This window comes from Paramormyrops kingsleyae, chromosome 10 (assembly GCF_048594095.1).
Source record: "Paramormyrops kingsleyae isolate MSU_618 chromosome 10, PKINGS_0.4, whole genome shotgun sequence".
Lineage (NCBI taxonomy): Eukaryota > Metazoa > Chordata > Actinopteri > Osteoglossiformes > Mormyridae > Paramormyrops > Paramormyrops kingsleyae.
Window position 1 is genome coordinate 35,611,010 of NC_132806.1, and position 23,230 is coordinate 35,634,239.

The 23,230-nt window shown below is 50.4% G+C and overlaps 1 protein-coding gene across 3 annotated transcripts in view; it reads left to right on the plus strand.

The window, feature by feature from the left end:
- Window positions 1-23,230, plus strand: part of LOC111848930 (teneurin-2-like) — a 57,277-nt gene that overhangs the window by 16,894 nt on the left and 17,153 nt on the right. For 2 of the 3 annotated variants that reach the window (XM_023821318.2, XM_023821319.2), the window contains exons 3-15: window positions 156-361; window positions 1,283-1,478; window positions 3,730-3,831; window positions 5,871-6,065; window positions 6,755-6,955; window positions 7,052-7,237; window positions 12,942-13,088; window positions 13,615-13,825; window positions 15,062-15,181; window positions 15,899-16,160; window positions 16,268-16,535; window positions 17,779-17,922; window positions 22,767-23,016. In XM_023821318.2, the coding sequence (XP_023677086.1) occupies window positions 156-361; window positions 1,283-1,478; window positions 3,730-3,831; window positions 5,871-6,065; window positions 6,755-6,955; window positions 7,052-7,237; window positions 12,942-13,088; window positions 13,615-13,825; window positions 15,062-15,181; window positions 15,899-16,160; window positions 16,268-16,535; window positions 17,779-17,922; window positions 22,767-23,016 (2,488 nt within the window). Of the gene's footprint in view, window positions 1-130; window positions 362-1,282; window positions 1,479-3,729; window positions 3,832-5,870; window positions 6,066-6,754; window positions 6,956-7,051; window positions 7,238-12,941; window positions 13,089-13,614; window positions 13,826-15,061; window positions 15,182-15,898; window positions 16,161-16,267; window positions 16,536-17,778; window positions 17,923-22,766; window positions 23,017-23,230 lie in introns of all 3 variants that reach the window. The other variant, XM_072717762.1, reaches the window with a different exon arrangement.

Below are 23,230 nucleotides of genomic sequence, written 5' to 3' on the forward strand. Positions count from 1 at the left end.
CCACCCTGGGGGAATGGCAGTTAGTTCAATTTTGGCAGTTTTTGGAATGTTCTTTATACTCGTGGCAGGTGAACCTGTTTTAACGGGTAGTATCTGCTCTCTAGACAGCCTGCTCCACATTGAGGGTCAGAATGCCCCCCCCCCATCTTTTCCAGGCTCCTGGCCGATTCAGAATAGCAGCATCGACACCGGCGACCTGGAGGTGGGCCAGCGGGTGACTCAGGAGGTGCCCCCCGGCATCTTCTGGAGGTCTCTGCTGCATCTTACGCAGCCACAGTTCCTCAAGTTCAACATCTCTTTGGGGAGAGACGCGCTCTTCGGGGTTTACATCCGCAAGGGCCTGCCCCCTTCTCACGCACAGGTGTGTGCTCACTGCCTGTCTGCCCTGCCCTCCATACTGAAGCCCTGTCCACCATTTTCCTGAGGCCCAGCCTCTATATCCCACATCCATCGTTATCCCCCATAAGACCTCCCTTGCTCCCTCCTCTCCCCTCCTCTCCCAATCAGTCCTCTCTTTCTTTCATTACTTATCACTTCAGCTTGTGCTGTGACTAACCTGTACGTCAGAGAGACTGATGGAGGCAGCTTTAGTTACAGGACAGAGTGACCATTGTGTTGCCAGTAGTCATGGTTGCTTGCGTGGATATTTCTCTGTAGCTGTGTGTGCATGTGTGTGTGTGTGCTTGTGAGTGTATGTGTGTGCGTGTGTCCGTACCCGTGTGTGCGTACGTGTGAGTGTATGTGCGTGTGAGTGTATGTGTGTGTGTGTGTGTGTGTGCATGTGTCCATGCTCGTGCGTGCGTGTTTGCATGTGTAAGTGTGCGTGTGTGCTTGTGAGTGTATGTGTGTGCGTGTGTCCGTGCCCATGCATGCATGCGTGTTTGCATGTGTGAGTGTGCGTGTGTGTACATGCATGTGTGTGCGCGCTTGTGTATGTGCGTGTGAGTGTTTGTGTGTTTGTGTGCATGTGTCCATGCCCATGTGTGTGTGCGTGTTTGCATGTGTGAGTGTGCGTGTGTGCGCATGTGTGTGCATGTGTGTTTCTTTGTCACATCCTACCTCCCCTTATCTACTTCAGCCTATCTAATTGTTAATTCTGAGATAATTAGCATGGCCACAATGTAATGCTCTGGGATGACAAGGAAAAGTTGGGGCTCCATGGTTTCGGAAATGCGAGCCAACCGAGCGTGATGAAAGCGGGGGGTTGGGGAGGGGCTCCAGGCTTGGCTGGGGGCTCTGTCTAATATGGTGATCCCCTTTGCGACACTCTTCATGCGAGCAGTACGACTACATGGAGCGTCTGGACGGCAAGCAGAAGTGGAGCGTGGTGGAGACGCCACGGGAACGGCGCAGTGTGCAGACAGTGGTGCTGAATGAGGCTGTCTTCGTGCAGTACCTGGAGCCTGGCAGCTGGCACCTGGCCTTCTACAATGACGGCAGGGAGAGGGAAGCCGTCTCTTTCAGCATGGCTGTACTCGGTCAGTCCTCATTTTACTGCCCTCCCGTCCGGGGCTTGGATTAGGACCCCTGGAGTATTTCTGTGGCCGGATGGAAGGAAGGTGGGCTGGTATTTTACATGCCCTATGGGATTATTGTCACCTCCCTGAAACACCCCTGCCACAGAACACAGCACCTAAATTTGGGGCTTCATGTAAATTGTGAGCATCTGGTGCATTATGGGATTATAAGACATATCTAAGCGTTATGGTGTATGCGAGTTCCCCAAAGACTCCTTGGGCCGTGGGGCCAGATTGTGATGGAATGAGAGCATGGCACACGTTTGGCAGAATAGTCACGGATAAAGTGCCACAGCGCCCCAAGGAACGTTCTGGAATATCCTCTCCTCCGCAGGCCACCCTCTACTTGCAATTGGGTTAACAAGCACTTAGGATAGAGCACAGTGTGGGTGGAGGCCTGGGGGGGCACCTTGGAGGTGGCGAGCTCCCATATGCACAGGCTCAGTAGTAGGAAGCTGGGAGGGGGTCTGAGTGCAGACAGGAAGCCAAATAGAAATCGGCCCATCGGGGCCACGTCGGGCCAGGCATGCCTTGGGAGGCTGACTGAGGTGACATGGAAAACAGGTTTCCTGCCAGTCTCCATGGACAGACCCCCTCCATTAGTACCCATATCCTGTAACGCCAAGTACCCTTAAGGTGGGAAATCAATGAGCACGATCACCATTTCCCCCTTGAGGTCATTATGGGAATAATTGGATGGATCGTGTGACAGTCATATGGCCACTGTTTGTCACTTGACTGCTTAGACCCAGGGAAATGATGCCATTGCCATGTGATATGTATGTCACCTTGCCAGTTAACCTCATGCAGATCGATCGTGAGGGCCCTTCCTTTAACAGATTTAGTGGTTCATTTATATAATTGGTGTTGCAGGATGATCTTAGTTTAATAACAGCAATTGCACAAGAGAGCAGATACCTCCTGTACACAGAAACAAGGTGAGAATAAAAAAAGAGATGGCCACTAAGCCGGAAGTGCGTTTGATATGGAGTCCGGCAGCCTGCAGAAGGCGCGGAGTCTAAGACTCGGAATTATGACATCTTGGTCAATTGGTGTGTCCCTCCCTGGGAATATTATTATATATAATAATAGGGACGAGGGCATGCCCTGCGCAGGAACAATAGAGATGAGGGCTGGGGTGCACCTTGGATGGGAACAATAGGGATGAGGGCTGGGGTACGCCCTGCACGGGAACAATAGGGACGATGGCTGGGGCATGCCCTGGATGGGAACAATAGGGATGAGGGCTGGGGTACGCCCTGCACGGGAACAATAGGGATGAGGGCTGGGGTACGCCCTGGACGGGAACAATAGGGACGAGGGCTAGGGCGCGCCCTGCACGGGAACAATAGGGATGAGGGCTGGGGTGCACCCTGGATGGGAACAATAGGGATGAGGGCTGGGGTACGCCCTGCACGGGAACAATAGGGACGATGGCTGGGGCATGCCCTGCACGGGAACAATAGGGATGAGGGCTGGGGTACGCCCTGGACGGGAACAATAGGGACGAGGGCTAAGGCGCGCCCTGCACGGGAACAATAGGGACGAGGGCTGGGGCACGCCCTGCACGGGAACAATAGGGACGAGGGCTGGGGCGCGCCCTGCACTGGAACAATAGGGACGGGGGCTAGCCCTGCGCAGGAACAATAGGGATGAGGGCTGGGGTGCACCCTGGATGGGAACAATAAGGATGAGGGCTGGGGCACGCCCTGGACGGGAACAATAGGGACGAGGGCTGGGGTACGCCCTGGACGGGAACAATAGGGACGATGGCTGGGGCACGCCCTGGACGGGAACAATAGGGAGGATGGCTGGGGCACGCCCTGGACGGGAACAATAGGGACGAGGGCTGGGGCACGCCCTGGACGGGAACAATAGGGACGAGGGCTGGGGCACGCCCTGCACGGGAACAATAGGGACGAAGGCTGGGGCACGCCCTGCACGGGAACAATAGCGATAAGGGCTGGGGCACGCCCTGCACGGGAACAATAGGGACGAGGGCTGGTGGAAAGCCCTGGACGGGAACAATAGGGACGAAGGCTAGGGTGCGCCCTGCGCGGGAACAATAGGGATGACGGCTGGGGTACGCCCTGGACGGGGATAATACAGGCGATGACAGTGATTATAAAGCTAGTAATAATGATATTGATATTAAGGTTATTTTCTATTATATGTTACTTTCATAATAAAATAGTCTTGCTTTTCTCATCAGATTCAGTGCAAGAGTGCCCTCGGAATTGCCATGGAAACGGTGAATGTGTGTCCGGTGTGTGCCACTGCTTCCCCGGATACCACGGCATGGACTGTTCCAAAGGTACGGCACATGGGGGGAAATTGAGTGAGTGGGACCCTTTTTGTTATGGCTGCCCTGTGACCACTAGGCTGGCCCGCCTAGCCCCCGCCTAGCCCCTGCCTAGCCCCTGTCTTGCTCCCCCCCCCCCCCCCATTGGTATGCCAGCTTCAGCAAAATGGCCACATCTGGAGGCCTTAGAGCAAGACCCTTAACTCCAGCTCCATGGATACTGCTACGAATGACTGGTCTTCATTGCCAAGCGAGCTCTCGCCTACATGTGTGTCATGGAGAGCAGGACTGGCTAGGCAACTACCCAGGGAACTTCCCCACTGGGATCACTGGGGTACTTCCTGGACGGGAACAATAGGAACGAGCCCCCCTGGGATCAATAAAGTGTCATTATTTTTACATCTTTTTTTATTCTGTGGAAAACAAAAGATTGATCTGCTGGTCTTATTTATTAATAAATTATAAACATGTTGCAGGGAAAATAAAATATTGTGGCACTTGAGTGATAAAGAGCTGAAGAAGTGGACAACAAAGTTAAATTTTTAGCAGGCTCTTTTAAAGTGACAGAAGTAAAACAGCAAACAGGAATAAGTGAGAATAAGCAACTGTGGAGAAAAGGAGACAAAAGTGAATACAGGCAATAAGGACCTAAGCGCAATGAGTCATACTCTGAAAATTATGTGTGTGACTTAAAGGCTCATTTTTTTCGGGTCGGCAGCTTATAAGAACTTAAAATCCGAATCAGATGAATACAAATCCCAAAAACGTAATTCAAATGAACTTTTTTTGTTCTGTTCTTCTTTGAAAAAAGATGGAAATGCAATGAGGCACCAAGTGAGAACCAGCACCAGCACCAGTGTGTTGATGGAAATGAAGTAATAGTGTCCCAGGATCGCAGCAGGGCACCCAGATGCACACCTTCCCATTCTGGGCCAGCAGTGGATCTGTCTGGAAAGTTCAGGTGTCAGTGTTCATTCCAAGACAGCAGGGAAGATGGATGGCAGTCCTTATGAGCCCCTGTCCTCCATGACTGCCTTGGGGACCAAGTGATGAATATTTCAGTTTGCCTCATTGATGAATGGTACTTCATTATCTGACATGGCGGGTGTTTACCTGCCAGGTCTGAATAATATAATCCTCTGTGTGTGTGTGTGTGTATGTGTGTCGATTACCAAATGTAATAAAAACCTGTTTTCTTGTTGTCATGTTCGGATTAGAGTTTTTCCCATAGAAATCAATGGAGAGTCCTCACAAAGATATAATTACAAACGTGTGTGTTTGTAATTATTACTTTGTGGGGATCAAATGTCATCATGGTGGTGGGCGGGGGGCGGTCCCAGAACATCTAGGGGGGCCCAAACTAAACCGAAGGGCTAAAATCAGACATCGGGTTTGACTGGCTAATATAAACATAGAGATATGTAAATACCCTGTTGCCATCGGCAACAGCCTCCACCACCCCCGGGCCAAAGCAGCATGGCAGCTGGCTCCTGCCTCTGTGCTTTTATTGTTATTGACTCATGAAAGAGTCTTTAAAAAATCCTGCCAGCTTGGTTTACCCCCCCCACCCCACCAGCTGTCAGAGTTTATTAATAAAAGCAGAGCTTCCCGGGGCTGGCCGCCATGGCGATGCTGCACTGCACTAACCCTAACCCTAACCCTAACCCTAACCCTAACCCTCGCCATCCTGCCTGTCTCTGCGCCTGCACTGCCAGCGTGGCAGCCGCCCTAAAGCTCTCCGTCCCCGGTGCTGTCTGCGCCTTTCTGAGCCCGTTCTGACTCAGCTGTTGGTGGCATGGCTTCCCGACTGCACGGGGAGGCAATGGAGGCCAGGCGGACTCCTGTCCTATCTGAATTGCAGATGCACTGCGGTCAGCTGATGGCATTGTGACGTCACACACGTATCACCTGACCTCTCATTGCCCCCGTCGTGCTACTGTACCTGGAATTCCATTGCTGTATTGACATGGTCAGGATTCTGAATCAATGGCTCTTTCCATGTGATGTGTGTGGAGGGTGCTAACGTGAGTGTGTGTGCCCGTCCCCCCCAGCGGCCTGCCCGGTGCTGTGCAGCGGAAACGGCCAGTACGACAAAGGCGTCTGTGTCTGCTACAGTGGCTGGAAGGGCCCCGAGTGTGACGTCCCCAGCAGCCAGTGCCTGGAGCCACACTGTGGCGGACATGGCACCTGCAGAGAGGGCACCTGCATCTGCTCTCTGGGCTTCAAGGGCGAGAGCTGCACAGAGGGTGAGCTGGAGTCAGGGTCAGGGCCAGGGTGGGGGGGGGCTATGGGAGGCACTGGCATTGTGATGGCGTGGGGTGTGGCTGTGTGTAGTGCTAGGGTCACATCAGAGACTTTATGAAGGAGCAGAACCAGTTGTGCTTTTAACCCTAAACCAAAGCTGAGGGTGAGCAGGTCTCTGTGATCCCAGCAGTTCAAAGCAGGGAAGAGGAGTGTAATCGGGCCGAGGGCAGAGGAGAGCGGAGGGAGGGAGCAGCAGGATCAGGCTGAGCGGAGCAATGGAGAGGCAGGAGCCCCCGCTCAGCGTATTTTTGCAAATGTGATATTCATCAGAGCTGGCACTGCAACATTTCGCCAGGAGAGCCGGTGACACCACAACTGATACCTGCAATTCGCAGATTCTGCGAAACAGAAGTGCAGTCTCTGAGGGGGTGGCGGGAGGGTGGGGCTTATTCTGTTGGAGAAGTGTCGGATGAGGGGGCGCTGTGGGGGGGTATACTTGCCAAATAGTTTTTAGCAGCGTGCAGCGGGATTCCATCAACACCAGGGGGAGCAGAAAGGGAGGGGGGGCATGTTTGGAGCATTTTTGTGCAAGTATCATCATTTTGATGAACAGAAGCCTTTTTGTTTCCATAGAGTTGAAATGGCTGAACATTAGAGACACAAAAATGTGCAAGTGTGCGTGTTCCCGCAGTGGACTGCTTGGACCCCACCTGCTCTGGTAATGGAATCTGTGTCAACGGCGAGTGTCACTGCAAGCCGGGCTGGGGGGGCACCCACTGCCAGCTGGCCCGCACACTCTGCCCCGACCAGTGCCACGGCCACGGTGCGATCCTCCCCGACACCGGCGTCTGCAGCTGTGACCCCAGCTGGATGGGGCCGGACTGCTCTGTGGGTCAGTACCAACCCCGCTGGCTCTCCCTCCCCCACAACTGTCTGACATATTTATCACTTGGTCCCCTGTCTTGACGTCTACGCTGACCCCCCACAGAGGTGTGCTCAGTCGACTGCGGCACCCACGGTGTGTGCATGGGTGGAGCCTGTCGCTGTGAGGAGGGCTGGACGGGTGCGGCCTGTGACCAGCGCGTCTGCAACCCGCAGTGCGTGAAGCATGGCACCTGCAAGGATGGCAAGTGCGAGTGCCAGCGGGGCTGGAACGGGGAGCACTGTACCATCGGTAGGCACATGCCTAGCCACCACCCAGACACTTACCTTTTGTACTGGCCTTTGACTCCACCCACAGGGCGGGGCCTGTCCGACAGCCTGCCAATGTCATGCCTTGATTCCATGTAGCCCTGCCCTAGAATATAGCCTCAGGTGTGCCACGCATCCTGCTGAGCTAGATGTGATGAATTGAATGAAATGAGCTAAGGGACCTTTGCTGGGTTGGGTTTAAGGCCCTTCTCCACAGCTTGGATATCCTGCGGACCCCGTCGGCGCGTGACAGGCAGACGGGGCAGCCGGGGGGGACAGCATGCCAGGGACACCTTGGGCAGGAACGTGGCCCTCACCAGGCACGGCTCATCTCTCCCTGGGGGTGGGGGTTTTGTGGGTGGGCGGGAGATGAAGGAGATGAAGGAGATACCTACAACAGAGGCCAGGAGAATAATGGGAGCAGGCAACAGAGGATGGGGGGGATGAGAGACAGGGCAGGATGCATGGTGCTGGGGGGGTGAGGAGACTGGAAAACCTGAACCACAGGCCTTAATGTCTGAGCCTTATTCTAATGGGAAAGCAGGGGCCAGACTTGGCTCCTCCTTTCCCGCTTCCCCCCCATCATCAGTAATGCATGGGGGGGGAATCCCCCACCTCCACCGCTGACATCCCCGTGAGCCAGCCGTTCCCATTACCTTATGGTCAATGCTCCTCCCTGACCATAGGGTTCACCGGCAAGGAGGGGCACCTCCACTCTTCACTCCTTTTTATTTACCCTCAAAATGGGAACATTCATTAAAAGCAGTCTGGACCCCCCCCCCTCCAGCCCAGAGCCCCACCATTGCCAAGCCTATTGTGTGCTGTCCCATCCTCCATGCCTTCCAAGCATCATAATACATTCACAGAGATTCCCTTTCTTATGGCTGCATGTTTAGACATTTTCATGTTTTGTTTTAATGCAGACTTTTTGGATGAAACTGACAAAGGTATTGTATCTCCTAACCCTACTTTTGCATTCTGTTGTATTTTTGTGTCCACGCTGGTAGAGATCGAGCTCTCTATGTTATGTGGTGGGGTGCGGCGAGGTGGGGCAGGACGGGGGGGGACTGGGTGAGATTGCCTCTAAGCGGATTAGTCACCCTAGAGTAGACTGTGAAAGGTGCTCCCTTGTAGGTTGATAGGTGTTCCATTGTCCCGTGCAGAAGGTGACTCTCAAGTTGGCTGACATGAAAATGGTGGACTTCTGCTGTCCCTCCAGTCCCTCTCCACCGGGGGGAGTCCCTGTCAAGCATGATAGTTGGACGAAAACATGATGCTTTAAAGGACTGGATGGCCCCAAATCACAGTACTCTGCGTCCATTCCGCATTAGTGGGACCACACTTTCGGTATGATCGTGGCTGGACCCTGCCTCCGGCTGTCCAAGACCCCCCCTTCAGAAGCATGCGGAAAGATTAGTGCCTTTCACTTAATCTTTTCAGCCAACCTCATTTATTCAGGTCAAGAAACCCACTCAAGGACCTATCTAATCCCCCAGTATGTGAAAGCGCCCCCTTCAGACAGCAAGGTTGGGGCCTTGGGGGGGGGCATGTTACCCAGACATCACAGAGACACACGTTCAGCTGCTGGCCCTCCTGCAACCTGCCAGCCCCCCCACACCACAGACACATCCACTCACAGAGACACGGAAACAGGTCTAAAATTTTTAAAGTCAGGTGATTTTTTTGAGTCCCGCTGACCCTGAGAAAATGCACGGCCTGCTGGGATGGCAGGCTGGAGCAGCACGATTGGCAGGGAAGCAGACTCAAGAGAAACACGCAGCTTGGTGTTTAATTACACTCTGGGATGGGGGGCCTCTATGTAAACATTCCACAGTGTTGCATATAGCCTGTATAATGGCGTGTATAATAGGATTAGATGGCGCCTGCCATGTGCCATGCTAATTAAGTGCTTGAATTTTAATTTCAGACACAGTTCAGGTGGATTTTTCTCCCACAGTTCAGGTGGATTTTTCTCCCACAGTTCAGGCTCCACCTTCAGCACTGAGGGATGTGCAGAAGATGCCTCTGTATCGTACCAGGAGAGGCCCAGGAGCATGCAGGCCCCACCCCTCCTGTGCCCCGCTCCTCCTGGGCCCCATTGGTGTAACAGACATGTCAGGAGGTGTTTTAATTGGTTCCAGTCTCCGTGCAGATCGAATAAATGCACTTGAGGACGTGCTGGGTGCTGCCTCTCCAGCTATGACGTCACGTGTCTGCCAGGCGTGATGAGGATGATATTTTTGAATCACCAGGGTTAGGCTTAGGCTTCACTGAAGGACGTCACTGTACACCCCTCTTCACGGTTGGGGTTAGGCTTAGGCTTAGAAGGACGTCACTGTACATCCCTCTTCACGGTTGGGCTTAGGCTTAGGCTTAGAAGGACGTCACTGTACACCCCTCTTCGCGGTTGGGCTTAGGTTTAGAAGGACGTCACTATACACCCCTCTTCGCGGTTGGGCTTAGGCTTAGGAGGACATCACTGTACACCCCTCTTCGCGGTTGGGGTTAGGCTTAGGCTTAGAAGGACGTCACTGTACACCCCTCTTCGCGGTTAGACTTAGGCTTAGAAGGACGTCACTATACACCCCTCTTTGCAGTTAGGGAATCGGCATTTGCTTTGTGTTCTGTTATATCATGGCCTGAAATTGCGGATTTTTCGAGAGTGGTGACACTTGTGAGATGATGTATCTGTGTATGCATGTGTCCTGTGTCGGACGAGAGCTCCTGTGGAGCAGACGATGACATGGTCCACCAGCATGTCGTGGGAACTGGGCACTTCCTGCAGCGGGAAAGAGGAGGAGGGTGCCCACGTGGACCCCCCAGGGGTTAAGGCTAAGGCACAAAGCAATCCCCCCTGCTCCCCAGGTCTGCACGTGCTTACAATGCTATGGTCTTAATAATGCACATTCTGTTCACCTCCAACCAGGTCCCATCAGCTATTGAAGACAAATATTTCAGAACCAGGCAGAACCAGTTGAAGCAGAGAGTGCTCTTGTTTGGCTATTTGGTGTCCAGTGATATACCTGACTAAAACATGAAGTCCCTTAGCGAAGTCTTCTTTGACTCCCTCATTAATTGTTTGGGTGCCAGTCGACGGTCAGCTTGGTGCAACTGCTGATTCTGCATGAACCCCCCTATCAGTGCATAGTGTGCTGGTAATATTTTGCCGCACAGCACAGTAGGAGAGCATTGATGAGCTGTCTGCTGTCCTCTGTCCCATGTAAAGGGGGGGCGATTTGCTTACTGATTCGCGCCTCCTAGGACCAAAGCACACCTAACACATGCTTCTATGCTACCATTGCTCTTCACACTTGCCAGCGGCATTTCTTGGTCACGAAGCTGGCAGCCTCCAGAACAGGCCTCTGAAGAGTGCACAGTCCTCCATGAGCTCTCTGTGCTTTGGCCCGTGATCCATGGCAGATTCTCTTTTTTTCTTCGGTTGGCGTGTTACATCCGAATGGACGGCATTTCTTTGGAGGCTTGATTTAATAGTTTCTGAAATCTCACTTTATTCCATTCAGCATGAGGAGAATCGACTGGCCCTCTGCATTAAAACAGAGGCCCGCACTGCCCTGCCCAAGGAGGCCGATCGATGCTCGCTATGGATTTTGCTGTCCAAGGACTTCATAAGTACTTGGCTGCTTAAAATGGCAACTCCATTTAACAGGCAATCATTGCTAACTGCCTTTTTTCATCGCCCAATATTCTGTGAAAATCTATGCAGGCCAGCCTGTTAATGTGGCATTCAAAATTTCCCAGACAATGATGATCGGATTAATTAAAGACATGGGGGTTCAGGGCACTGCAGGGAAAAACATAAACATCTCAGAATAACCAGGAACATCTTATGATGCAGAAGCCAGCATGTTTCTTGCTTTTGTTGCCGGTGTAATGGCACAAAAAATGTCACTCAAGGTCTTTTGTGCTGCTGTATAAAAGGGGGTGGGGGCTCTGATCTTTGAACCCACATCTTGAAATGAGCTGTGGCAGGCTGTTTTAAGCTGACCTTTAGCGCCCTAATTGAGTAGAATGGCCGTGGGAGGGCTAATGCAGTGAGAGGGGGCGGCCTCCAGTTGCAGTGAGAGGGGCCCACCTCTGGCTGCTGTGAGAGAGAGCAGTCTGCAGTGAGAACTAGCCTCCAGCTACAGCAAGAGAGGGCAGCCTCTGGCTGTAATGAGAGGGGGTAGTCTCCAGGTGCAGTGAGAGGGATCTGTTCCTGATGGCAGTGAGAGGGAGCTTCCAGCTGCAGTGAAGGGAGGGACCTCCAGCTGCAGTGTGGGGGAGCCTCCAGCTGCTGTGGGAGGGGGGGCCATTGGCTGCAGTGAGAGCTGGCCTCCGACTGCAGTGAGAAGGGGGGGGCTTTGGCTGCAGTGAGTGCAGGCCTCCGGCTGCAGTGAGAGGGGGGCCTTTGGCTGTAGTGAGAGCTGGCCTCCGGCTGCAGTGAGAGCTGGCCTCCGGTTGCAGTGAAAGGGGGGCCTTTGGCTGCAGTGAGAGCTGGCCTCCGGTTGCAGTGAGAGGGGGGGGGCATTGGCTGTAGTGAGAGCTGGCCTCCGGTTGCAGTGAGAGGGGGGGCCTTTGGCTGTACTGAGAGCTGGCCTCCGGTTGCAGTGAGAGGGGGGGCCTTTGGCTGCAGTGAGAGCTGGCCTGTGGTTGCAGTGAGAGGGTGCCCTTTGGCTGCAGTGAGAGCAGGCCTCCGGCTGCAGGAGCTGCCCCAACTCTGCCTGCATTTTCCGGGCTGCTTTTTGCTGTTTTTTTTTTAGCTGGCTAATATAGTAGAAAGGATACATGGTTTGCTGTTTTCATGCCTTGCTGAGCTTTTCCAAGCCTCTAAATAAACAGTTTGGAGTCAGGCCATGGCAAAAATGAGCATTTTTCAGAAAACTTTACAGTAGGGATTTTTTGTACTGGAAAACCATTAGACAGGTGATTTTCCAACAGACATTGAGTTTGCATCTTTTCCTGTTGCCCCCCTGCTACTCCCACATCCTCTCTCAAAGTCTCATAATCACATCCACAGATCCTAGACACCCTAATCATATTCTCATATGAGGGAACACCACACTCATGCCATCAGAATAAAATAATCCACTATATTAGTAATCTGGGAACTTTTACATATGCTTTTATCAAAAATTCCCTGTTTTGAATGAATAGAGAAATCTGTTTACCTCCTAGTGGGCGTGTATTTTGGGCCGGTGTGAGCACCGTCTGTAGGATGTAAATGAGACCCCTCCTCTGCCAGGCTGTTGCTTTGCCCCCCACGCCCAGCACAGCTGGCACCAGCACATCTCCAAATGCTGGAATCTTGGAATTCACTGGACATCACCAGTTATGAGATCTGTCACCTTGTGTTCAGCCTTTGGGGGGGGGGAGCAGTGTGTCATTTTTATTTCTTTTGTTGGGGAGTGTTGAACAGCTACTGGTATTGTATGCATGGTGGATGTGTGCTGGTAGGGGGTGGAGGTTGGAATAGTTTGCACTGCATATGTGTGCAGACCCACAGCACCCAGCCCCCTCCTGAGAGGAGGTACCTGCCCTAACTATTGCTTGGCTCTCTTTCCTCCCATCCCTTGCTACCCCTTCTTCGCCTGTCACACCTTCTTCCATTCTCTGATTTAATTTTCTACCCCCCCCCCCCCCCTCGCTTTCTTCTCTGCCCATCCTCCCCCCCCCCCCCCCCATCACAGATGGATGCCCAAACCTTTGCAATGGAAACGGCCAGTGCACTCTGGGCCAGAACAGCTGGCACTGTGAGTGTCAGACGGGCTGGAGGGGCTCTGGTTGCAGTGTTGCCATGGAGACCTCATGCGCAGACAACAAGGACAATGAAGGAGGTGAGGCAGCAGGCGAGGGAGGGTTCAAAAAGGAACCGGCCGATGCGCACAGTTCGCCCAATGCCGTTTCTGGAAGCAGCTCTGTATGTAAACACGCCAAATGCAACCACCCAAACGTCCGCGGTGCCTTTTCAGGCTACTTGCCTCGCTCCTGTCACTATTTGTGTGTAATGGACTTCATGCTTCCGAAGGAGCTCCAATGCCAAGACGTACGTGTGGGTTTTCTATGAATATATAAATATTTGTTCAATTGTCAAGGACAAATTTTGAGAAAGCTCGTGTTTTGCTATTTGTGAGAATACTTATATAGTAAAACCTGAATAATTAATATTGTGGCAGCATCCCCACAAAATTCATCTTTATTGAACTGTTTATTACCACAATTAAGTGGCAAAGCTTTCCATTTGTTTTGAATTTACTCCTGTTTGAGTCTGCACATAGATAACAGTGCTGCAGCATAGTGTGCAGGCTGGGCTATTCATGTCTCTTTGTGGCTGACTCACTGACAGCATGTCGCCCCCTACAGATGGGTTGACAGACTGCATGGACCCAGACTGCTGCATCCAGAGTCCCTGCCAAAACAATCCGCTGTGCCGTGGCTCACGTGACCCGCTGCAGATCATCCAGCAGACCCAGACATCGGCCCAGAAAGTGAAATCATTCTATGAAAGGGTGAAGATGCTCGTGGGGAGGGACAGAACCCACATCATTCCTGCAGAAAATCCCTTTAATGCCAGGTACAGATCACCCTCCTCCCCAAAAAAACACCCCACCCCTTCCTCCAGCAACATGCCAGAACATTCCTTAGCCACTGGAATACTGGAGCTCTTGCAGCATGGATCGATTTTCCTCAATTTTCTTTTGTTCAGATTCCCTGCTGGGTTAAGTCTAGAAGAAGCTGAGTCTTTAATTTTTGCAGGCAGACCAGGGAGAGCAGGCTCTCTGTGAAGGTCAGACAACCAAGGAGAGCAGGCTTTCTGTGAAGGCCAAGCTGAAGGCTGTTCAGACCAGCCTTCTTTAAATATCCACCCAAATCAGACCAGGGAGAGCAAGCTCTCTGTGAAGGTCAGACAACCACAGAGGGCAGGCTTTCTGTGAAGGCCAAGCTGAAGGCTGTTCAGACCAGCCTTCTTTAAATATCCACCCAAATCAGACCAGGGAGAGCAAGCTCTCTGTGAAGGTCAGACAACCAGGGAGAGCAGGCTTTCTGTGAAGGCCAAGCTGAAGGCTGTTCAGACCAGCCTTCTTTAAATATCCACCCAAATCAGACCAGGGAGAGCAAGCTCTCTGTGAAGACCATGCAGACTTGGGAGAGCAGGCTCTCTTTGAAGGCCAAGCTGATGGCTGCTCACACCAGCCACCTGTGAATATCCATTCCAATCAGAAAATAATATGTAGAATGCAATTAGTCCTCCAAATGTGAAACTTTGAAACAGGGTCAACAAAAAATATCAAAGCATGGTAGCATGCTGTCAGCAACCCAACAAAACACTGATGGCACACACACTGCTTGCCAGGCCTGGCTGCCATAGGGCCGAGACAGACGGATGCAGACCGGCCTCCTTATTTGGATGCCAGGCCTGAAATGTACATGCATACAGAACTGTGTACACACAGCACTCGTCGGAATGTTACTTAAAGTCACATGGTCAACAGTTGTGTCACATGATGAAAGGAGGGCAAAGTAGAGGTATATTGACACATATCTGAACAAATGTTATAAGGTACATGGGCCCATGTGGAGGTAGGTGGAGATGACTGCAGATGGCTGTATTGTGCATATGCTTTTGAGCATCTGCTCCCCGCCTACACACACAGTGTGGGGACAGCATGGAGCTCTGAAACGTGCCTTTAAAGGAACATGACTGGGAAGAGCTGGGAGTTCCCATCATGGCCAAAAAACACTCTGAGGTCTTGCTTTTCATGCTCGTGAGTGGTTGACTGATTGCTGCATCTCCTCCTTCTCCCTGTAGCTTGGCCTCGCTGATCCGAGGTCAGGTCCTGACTACAGATGGGACCCCTCTGGTGGGGGTTAATGTGTCTTTTGTCAAGTATCCCCACTATGGCTACACTCTAACGCGGCAAGACGGAACGTGAGTAGGGATGGCAAGGTGGCATCAGAGGATGCGTCCTGAAACAGAATACTATCCTTTTTAATCTATTTATGGGCTTCTATTCATTACAGTGAACATTGCATGGTAATGCAACTGCTAATGTAAATATGAGTATTTTCTTATGGCACTCATAACAATCGTCACAACATTTGATAATAGGAAATAATCACAATGGGTAGATACACTGAACAGAATGTTAGCTTTATGAAAACACAGACTGCTCTTCCCTGCTGTTTGTTCATACCTCTCTCTCTCCTTCTCTCTCTCTCTCCCACTGTGTCTTATTTTCTCCCTTTCTCTCTTCCTCTCCCCCTCTTCCTCCTTCTCCCCATTCTTCTCATTCTTCCTGTTCCTCATCCCTCTGTCTCTGTCCCCTTTTCTCTCTCCCTCTCTCTCCTCCCTCTGTCACTCTCCCTCTTTCTCTATCTCTCTCCCTCTCCTTCACTGTCTCTCTCCCTTTCTCTTTCTCCCATGACTCCGTCCCTCTTACTCGCTTTCTCTCTCCCTTTCTCTCTTTCTCCCTCTCTCCTTCTTCCATTCCACTGTCTCCCTCTTTCTCCGTCTCTCTCCTTTCGTCTCTGTCCCTCTTTCTCCTTCTCATCACTCACTCTCTCCCTCTTTCTCCCTCTTTCCTTCTCTCTGCCTCTCTCTCTCCCTCTGTCTCTGTCTGTCCCTCCCTCCGGTTGACCATGGTAGGTTTGACCTGATAACCAATGGCGGTGCCTCCCTGACGTTGCACTTCGAGCGTGCACCCTTCCTGACCCAGGAGCGCACCATCTGGCTGCCCTGGAACAGCTTCTACGCCATGGACACGCTGGTGCTGAAGACGGAGGAGAACACCATCCCCAGCTGCGACCTCAGCGGCTTTGTGCGGCCTGACCCTGTGGTGGTGGCCTCGCCTCTCTCCTCCTTCTTCAGCTCCCGCCCTGGGGAGAAGCCAATCATCCCTGAGACACAGGTGTAGAGATCAGGGCTCTGAGACTTGCCTTCCATCTGGCAAAAATACAGCACATTGCCCCCCATGGACAGTTATTCATCAATTTTCATGGCCATTCGGTCCTGCAGGTGCTTCATGAGCAGATTGAGATCCCAGGAACCAGCTTGAAGCTGAGCTACCTGAGCTCACGCACCCCAGGGTACAGGTCCCTGCTGAAAATCACCATGACCCAGGCCACAGTGCCCCTCAGCCTCATCAAAGTTCACCTCATGGTTGCTGTGGAGGGTCACCTCTTCCAGAAGTGGTTCCACTCCTCCCCTAACCTGGCCTACACGTTCATCTGGGATAAGACAGACGCCTACGGCCAGAAGGTCTACGGCCTGTCTGAAGCAGTCGGTGAGCCAAGGGGATGGAGCCCAGACCTGGGTTAGGGTGGGATGCAGGGTGTGGTGGGGTGGGGTGACATAGAGGCATGGCCAGTGGGGGTGGGGCTAAGAGGAGCGGGCCTAGGTGGGCCAAGGAGGCTTGAAATTGGATCCAGATTAGCTCTCTTCTAAGAGAATGGATGAATCCTCCAAAGAAAAGCTTTACAAGGAATAGAAGAATAATGTAGGTTGTACTGGGATGTGGAAAGCCCTTGGTGTAGACACCAGACTTTATGATGCCTGCAACAAAATGTGTTTCAATCTCAAAGCAGTAAAGTAACTTCCATGAAACCAGAGGCTCCATCAAGAGCCATCAAATGGTCATCTCTGCTTTTTCACATTAGACATTCACCAGATGCCAGGTAGAATTAGCGTTCACCCATACTGGCAAAACTGGAGCCCTGGTGCAGCAGGGGGGCAGAGGGGTGGGCCTTGGGGGTCACTGGCCGTGTCAGCAGTATGCTAGGAGCAGGGGGGCGCTCCTGTAGAGCCAGGTGGGTGGATCTGTCGGGGTGAGAAGCCCACGGACTGCCTGTAAATGCCGCAACAACAGGCCAGGGCTTCTGCACAGCTGAAGGTGGCTTTTAGTTACGTTGAACAAATGTACGTTCTCTCTTTCTGGGAAACGAGTCCCTCACTGGCTTCACACATAAGGGTGCGGCACAGAGTTAAGTTCTCACAGAGCTGGGAGGGGGTATGAAACTGGTGCTTTCATGGGAAAGGCCACAGTACAGTCAGGAGAGCAACTCCGGATGTTTCAAGCGGAGGTAATGAGTCATGACCACCCACCCATCTTCAGAATCACTAATCTGGTACCAGGCTACGGTGAGCCTGGAGCCAAGGTGGGGAACCACAGATCATGGTTCAAAGGCATTGCTTTACCTAACTGCATGTGTTGGACTGTGTGAGGAAAGCTGTGTCATAACCCAGTGATAACCTGCGTAAAAACATGCAGACTGTACATGCAGAGGGCTGGGGGTGGGACTCGAAGTCCGTCCCTGCAGGTGTGGAGTGCTGTCCATCCTGCGCCCATGCAGCCAACTGGAGAGCAATATCAGAAAATCACACACCACTTAGATCACCTCCATAAGCCAGTTGGACCTACTGACAGAACCATCAGCATCTGTTGGTGTGACCGTATGCATCTCTCCATGTCTTTGTCCTAACCCTCCCTACACATGTGCCCCACCCCTTCCCGTTTTTCCCCCTACCAGTGTCTGTGGGCTACGAGTATGAGACCTGCCCCTCTCTGATCCTGTGGGAGAAGCGGATGGCTGTGCTGCAGGGCTTCGAGCTGGAGCCTTCCGGCCTGGGCAGCTGGTCTCTCGACAAGCACCATGCCCTCAATGTCCGCAGTGGTACGTCAGCATGCCCACCAGGGGGCACCTCAGAGCTCACCTCTCACAGATGGATACATTTACTCTGGGAAGTTTCTGGAGGTTCCTCATGAACAGTAATAATGGTCTGGGCTAGTTTAGTGCAGTGTTTCAAAACCCAGATCTTGGGGACCTCCACCGATTTAGTGTGACCTCAGTCCAAATAGAAACAATCACTCTGCTGTGTCACCACTGGGTCCTGTGAGAAGAGGGCCCCCTCATTCCACTTTACTGCTCTGTGATGATGCTCTGTGATGACCGGAAAATTTGATCGATAGCTAATTAATATACTTTTGCCTATCGCTCATCAAAACCTTGCCAGTGCTTATTAGTGGAATAACGTTACATTGTTTTTTATTTGGTGGAAAATGAAAGATCAATCTGCTGACCAAATTTATTAAGAATTATTAATATGTCACAGGTCCTATAAATAAAATATGTGTCCCAATTTGATCATGATCTATCCCCTCCAGTAGCCAACAAATAATTAACAAAATGACTGATCCTCCATTGTTTTGTGATGGCAGTGTAGTTAGGTATGAAATCACATGCTTATTTAGCGTAACGGTCACAGTTCCTGTTGTGTGGTGGCAGTGTAGTTAGGTATGAAATCACATGCTTATTTAGCGTAACGGTCACAGTTCCTGTTGTGTGATGGCAGTGTAGTTACGTATGAAATCACATGCTTATTTAGCGTAACGGTCACAGTTCCTGTTGTGTGGTGGCAGTGTAGTTAGGTATGAAATCACATGCTTATTTAGCGTAACGGTCACAGTTCCTGTTGTGTGGTGGCAGTGTAGTTAGGTATGAAATCACATGCTTATTTAGCGTAACGGTCACAGTTCCTGTTGTGTGGTGGCAGTGTAGTTAGGTATGAAATCACATGCTTATTTAGCGTAACGGTCACAGTTCCTGTTGTGTGGTGGCAGTGTAGTTAGGTATGAAATCACATGCTTATTTAGCGTAAAGGTCACAGTTCCTGTTGTGTGGTGGCAGTGTAGTTAGGTATGAAATCACATGCTTATTTAGCGTAACGGTCACAGTTCCTGTTTTGTGATGGCAGTGTAGTTAGGTATGAAATCACATGCTTATTTAGCGTAAAGGTCACAGTTCCTGTTGTGTGATGGCAGTGTAGTTAGGTATGAAATCACATGCTTATTTAGCGTAAAGGTCACAGTTCCTGTTGTGTGGTGGCAGTGTAGTTAGGTATGAAATCACATGCTTATTTAGCGTAACGGTCACAGTTCCTGTTGTGTGGTGGCAGTGTAGTTAGGTATGAAATCACATGCTTATTTAGCGTAAAGGTCACAGTTCCTGTTGTGTGGTGGCAGTGTAGTTAGGTATGAAATCACATGCTTATTTAGCGTAACGGTCACAGTTCCTGTTGTGTGGTGGCAGTGTAGTTAGGTATGAAATCACATGCTTATTTAGCGTAAAGGTCACAGTTCCTGTTGTGTGGTGGCAGTGTAGTTAGGTATGAAATCACATGCTTATTTAGCGTAACGGTCACAGTTCCTGTTGTGTGGTGGCAGTGTAGTTAGGTATGAAATCACATGCTTATTTAGCGTAACGGTCACAGTTCCTGTTGTGTGGTGGCAGTGTAGTTAGGTATGAAATCACATGCTTATTTAGGGTAAAGGTCACAGTTCCTGTTGTGTGGTGGCAGTGTAGTTAGGTATGAAATCACATGCTTATTTAGCGTAACGGTCACAGTTCCTGTTGTGTGGTGGCAGTGTAGTTAGGTATGAAATCACATGCTTATTTAGCGTAAAGGTCACAGTTCCTGTTGTGTGGTGGCAGTGTAGTTAGGTATGAAATCACATGCTTATTTAGCGTAACGGTCACAGTTCCTGTTGTGTGGTGGCAGTGTAGTTAGGTATGAAATCACATGCTTATTTAGCGTAAAGGTCACAGTTCCTGTTGTGTGGTGGCAGTGTAGTTAGGTATGAAATCACATGCTTATTTAGCGTAACGGTCACAGTTCCTGTTGTGTGGTGGCAGTGTAGTTAGGTATGAAATCACATGCTTATTTAGCGTAAAGGTCACAGTTCCTGTTGTGTGGTGGCAGTGTAGTTAGGTATGAAATCACATGCTTATTTAGCGTAACGGTCACAGTTCCTGTTGTGTGGTGGCAGTGTAGTTAGGTATGAAATCACATGCTTATTTAGCGTAAAGGTCACAGTTCCTGTTGTGTGGTGGCAGTGTAGTTAGGTATGAAATCACATGCTTATTTAGCGTAACGGTCACAGTTCCTGTTGTGTGGTGGCAGTGTAGTTAGGTATGAAATCACATGCTTATTTAGCGTAAAGGTCACAGTTCCTGTTGTGTGGTGGCAGTGTAGTTAGGTATGAAATCACATGCTTATTTAGCGTAACGGTCACAGTTCCTGTTGTGTGGTGGCAGTGTAGTTAGGTATGAAATCACATGCTTATTTAGCGTAAAGGTCACAGTTCCTGTTGTGTGGTGGCAGTGTAGTTAGGTATGAAATCACATGCTTATTTAGCGTAACGGTCACAGTTCCTGTTGTGTGGTGGCAGTGTAGTTAGGTATGAAATCACATGCTTATTTAGCGTAAAGGTCACAGTTCCTGTTGTGTGGTGGCAGTGTAGTTAGGTATGAAATCACATGCTTATTTAGCGTAACGGTCACAGTTCCTGTTGTGTGGTGGCAGTGTAGTTAGGTATGAAATCACATGCTTATTTAGCGTAACGGTCACAGTTCCTGTTGTGTGGTGGCAGTGTAGTTAGGTATGAAATCACATGCTTATTTAGGGTAAAGGTCACAGTTCCTGTTGTGTGGTGGCAGTGTAGTTAGGTATGAAATCACATGCTTATTTAGCGTAAAGGTCACAGTTCCTGTTGTGTGGTGGCAGTGTAGTTAGGTATGAAATCACATGCTTATTTAGCGTAACGGTCACAGTTCCTGTTGTGTGGTGGCAGTGTAGTTAGGTATGAAATCACATGCTTATTTAGCGTAAAGGTCACAGTTCCTGTTGTGTGGTGGCAGTGTAGTTAGGTATGAAATCACATGCTTATTTAGCGTAACGGTCACAGTTCCTGTTGTGTGGTGGCAGTGTAGTTAGGTATGAAATCACATGCTTATTTAGCGTAAAGGTCACAGTTCCTGTTGTGTGGTGGCAGTGTAGTTAGGTATGAAATCACATGCTTATTTAGCGTAAAGGTCACAGTTCCTGTTGTGTGGTGGCAGTGTAGTTAGGTATGAAATCACATGCTTATTTAGCGTAAAGGTCACAGTTCCTGTTGTGTGGTGGCAGTGTAGTTAGATATGAAATCACATGCTTATTTAGCGTAACGGTCACAGTTCCTGTTGTGTGGTGGCAGTGTAGTTAGGTATGAAATCACATGCTTATTTAGCGTAAAGGTCACAGTTCTTGTTGTATGGTGGCAAAGTGATGCAAGAAAGTGGCCAAAAGCTACTACAGTTCCTTCGTCCACATGACCCAGGAACTTGAAACCAGGCAGTTCCTGAACTTGGGTGAGATAGCGCCTTACGCCAATGAGGAGCAGGCTTACAGGCTGGATCTGGTGTGAATATTCTTTTCCTCCCCCAGGGTTATACCAACTTTTCAGTCTTTCTTCTTTCACACTGAAATGGCAGTTGTAGTACAGTCGAACTTCGTTACAACGTACCTCGGGGGACATTAAGAATTTGTACGTTATAACCATAGTACATTGTAACCAAGTCCCTCAAAATGAATGATAGAACACAAAATGTATATAAAAAAACTTCTCACCAATCCATTATCCTCGCTTAGTTTTGTTTGCAAAACCCCTTTACGATAATTCTGAATTATTTCCACCTTGTCGGTCAGTGAAATCTGTTTCCTTTTAGCAGGCATCTTGCTTGATATGCGGCAGCATGACACCATGCAAAACCATGAAAAAACGGGGGCTGCATGCAAGGAGTCCGGCCGGCGTGGAATGCTTCGTGAGGATAGGTTCATAGAGTTAGGCGTTGCTAAGCGATGTAGATGGTCGCCTACAGCCGATTCTGAATTGTGTGCGCGCTTGGAAGATGAGGCTGTATGTTGTAACGAAGGTCAGTTTGCCTATTTTCCTCTGAAAATCATTCGTTATATCGACGTTTACGCTGTAAAGGTATACGTTCTAAGCGATACCGGCAAATGAAATAATACATTACGCGAATTCGGGACATTAAAATTTGAACGTTGTATTGGTGTAAACGTTATAAACGGGGTACATTGTACCGAGGTTCGACTGTACACAAGTGTTATTGCTGCATAAATTGCTGCTACTAAGCTGCAACCAGTTGCTGTTTCTACTTGTTTCTGTTCCATGTACGGTACGTGTATGTTTTTGTGAATACAGATTGAGTCTTATTGCAAAGCACTCCCTTCTCTTGTGTTTTATTAATGACGTCATCAGTGATTAGTGGACTTCCACTCGACTTTCCTAACATAACTGTTGACGTTAATAAAAATTTAAGGTCACGCAACCCCTACTGGCTACTTGTCATCGCTGTGCTCTCTGAGCTTTGGAAGGTTGAAGAGGTGCTCACAGCTCTTCAAGGTGCACGTGGGCCAGCAGTTGCTTGCTTCTCTAAAGTCAATACCCCATATGCTTGGTGTGTAGCTCATTGCGTTAGGGGTCTCCATCCAGAATTCCTGGATTCCTGGCTAGCAGAGTAATTGTATCACCTGGATGAGAATGCGCCATTTTCCCTGAGAACCCTATAGCTGCTAAGACCCAGGAGCAGGAGAGGAACACAGCCACACCCCAATCAAATGAGAGATCCAGCTGCTCCTTCAGACTGTGATTTGAAACGGGATGTTTTCCCTTTTTAAGGGATCCTTCATAAAGGCAGCGGGGAGAACCTCTTCATGTCCCAGCAGCCCCCAATCATCACGAGCATCATGGGAAATGGCCGAAGGCGCAGCATCTCCTGTCCCAGCTGCAACGGCCTGGCCGATGGAAACAAGCTGCTCGCCCCCGTTGCTCTGGCATCAGGCATCGACGGCAGCCTTTATGTGGGCGACCTCAATTTCATACGTCGGGTGTATCCCTCCATGAACACCACCGGAATCCTGGAGCTCAGGTTGGTCTCAGCAGTCAGGAGGCTTGGGAGGGGGTTGGGGGCAATGGGTGTTCACATTTAATTAGGAGGTATCAGTAATAGCAATTGTGTCGCTATGTTGGTAATGGATGGTCCTGTATGGGAGTCATGTTTTACAAATAGAAGTGCTGGTTTATTTCATGAGAACCTGGGTTTATCCAGCACTGCTGTTTCTTCACCACTGTGCTGAATCACT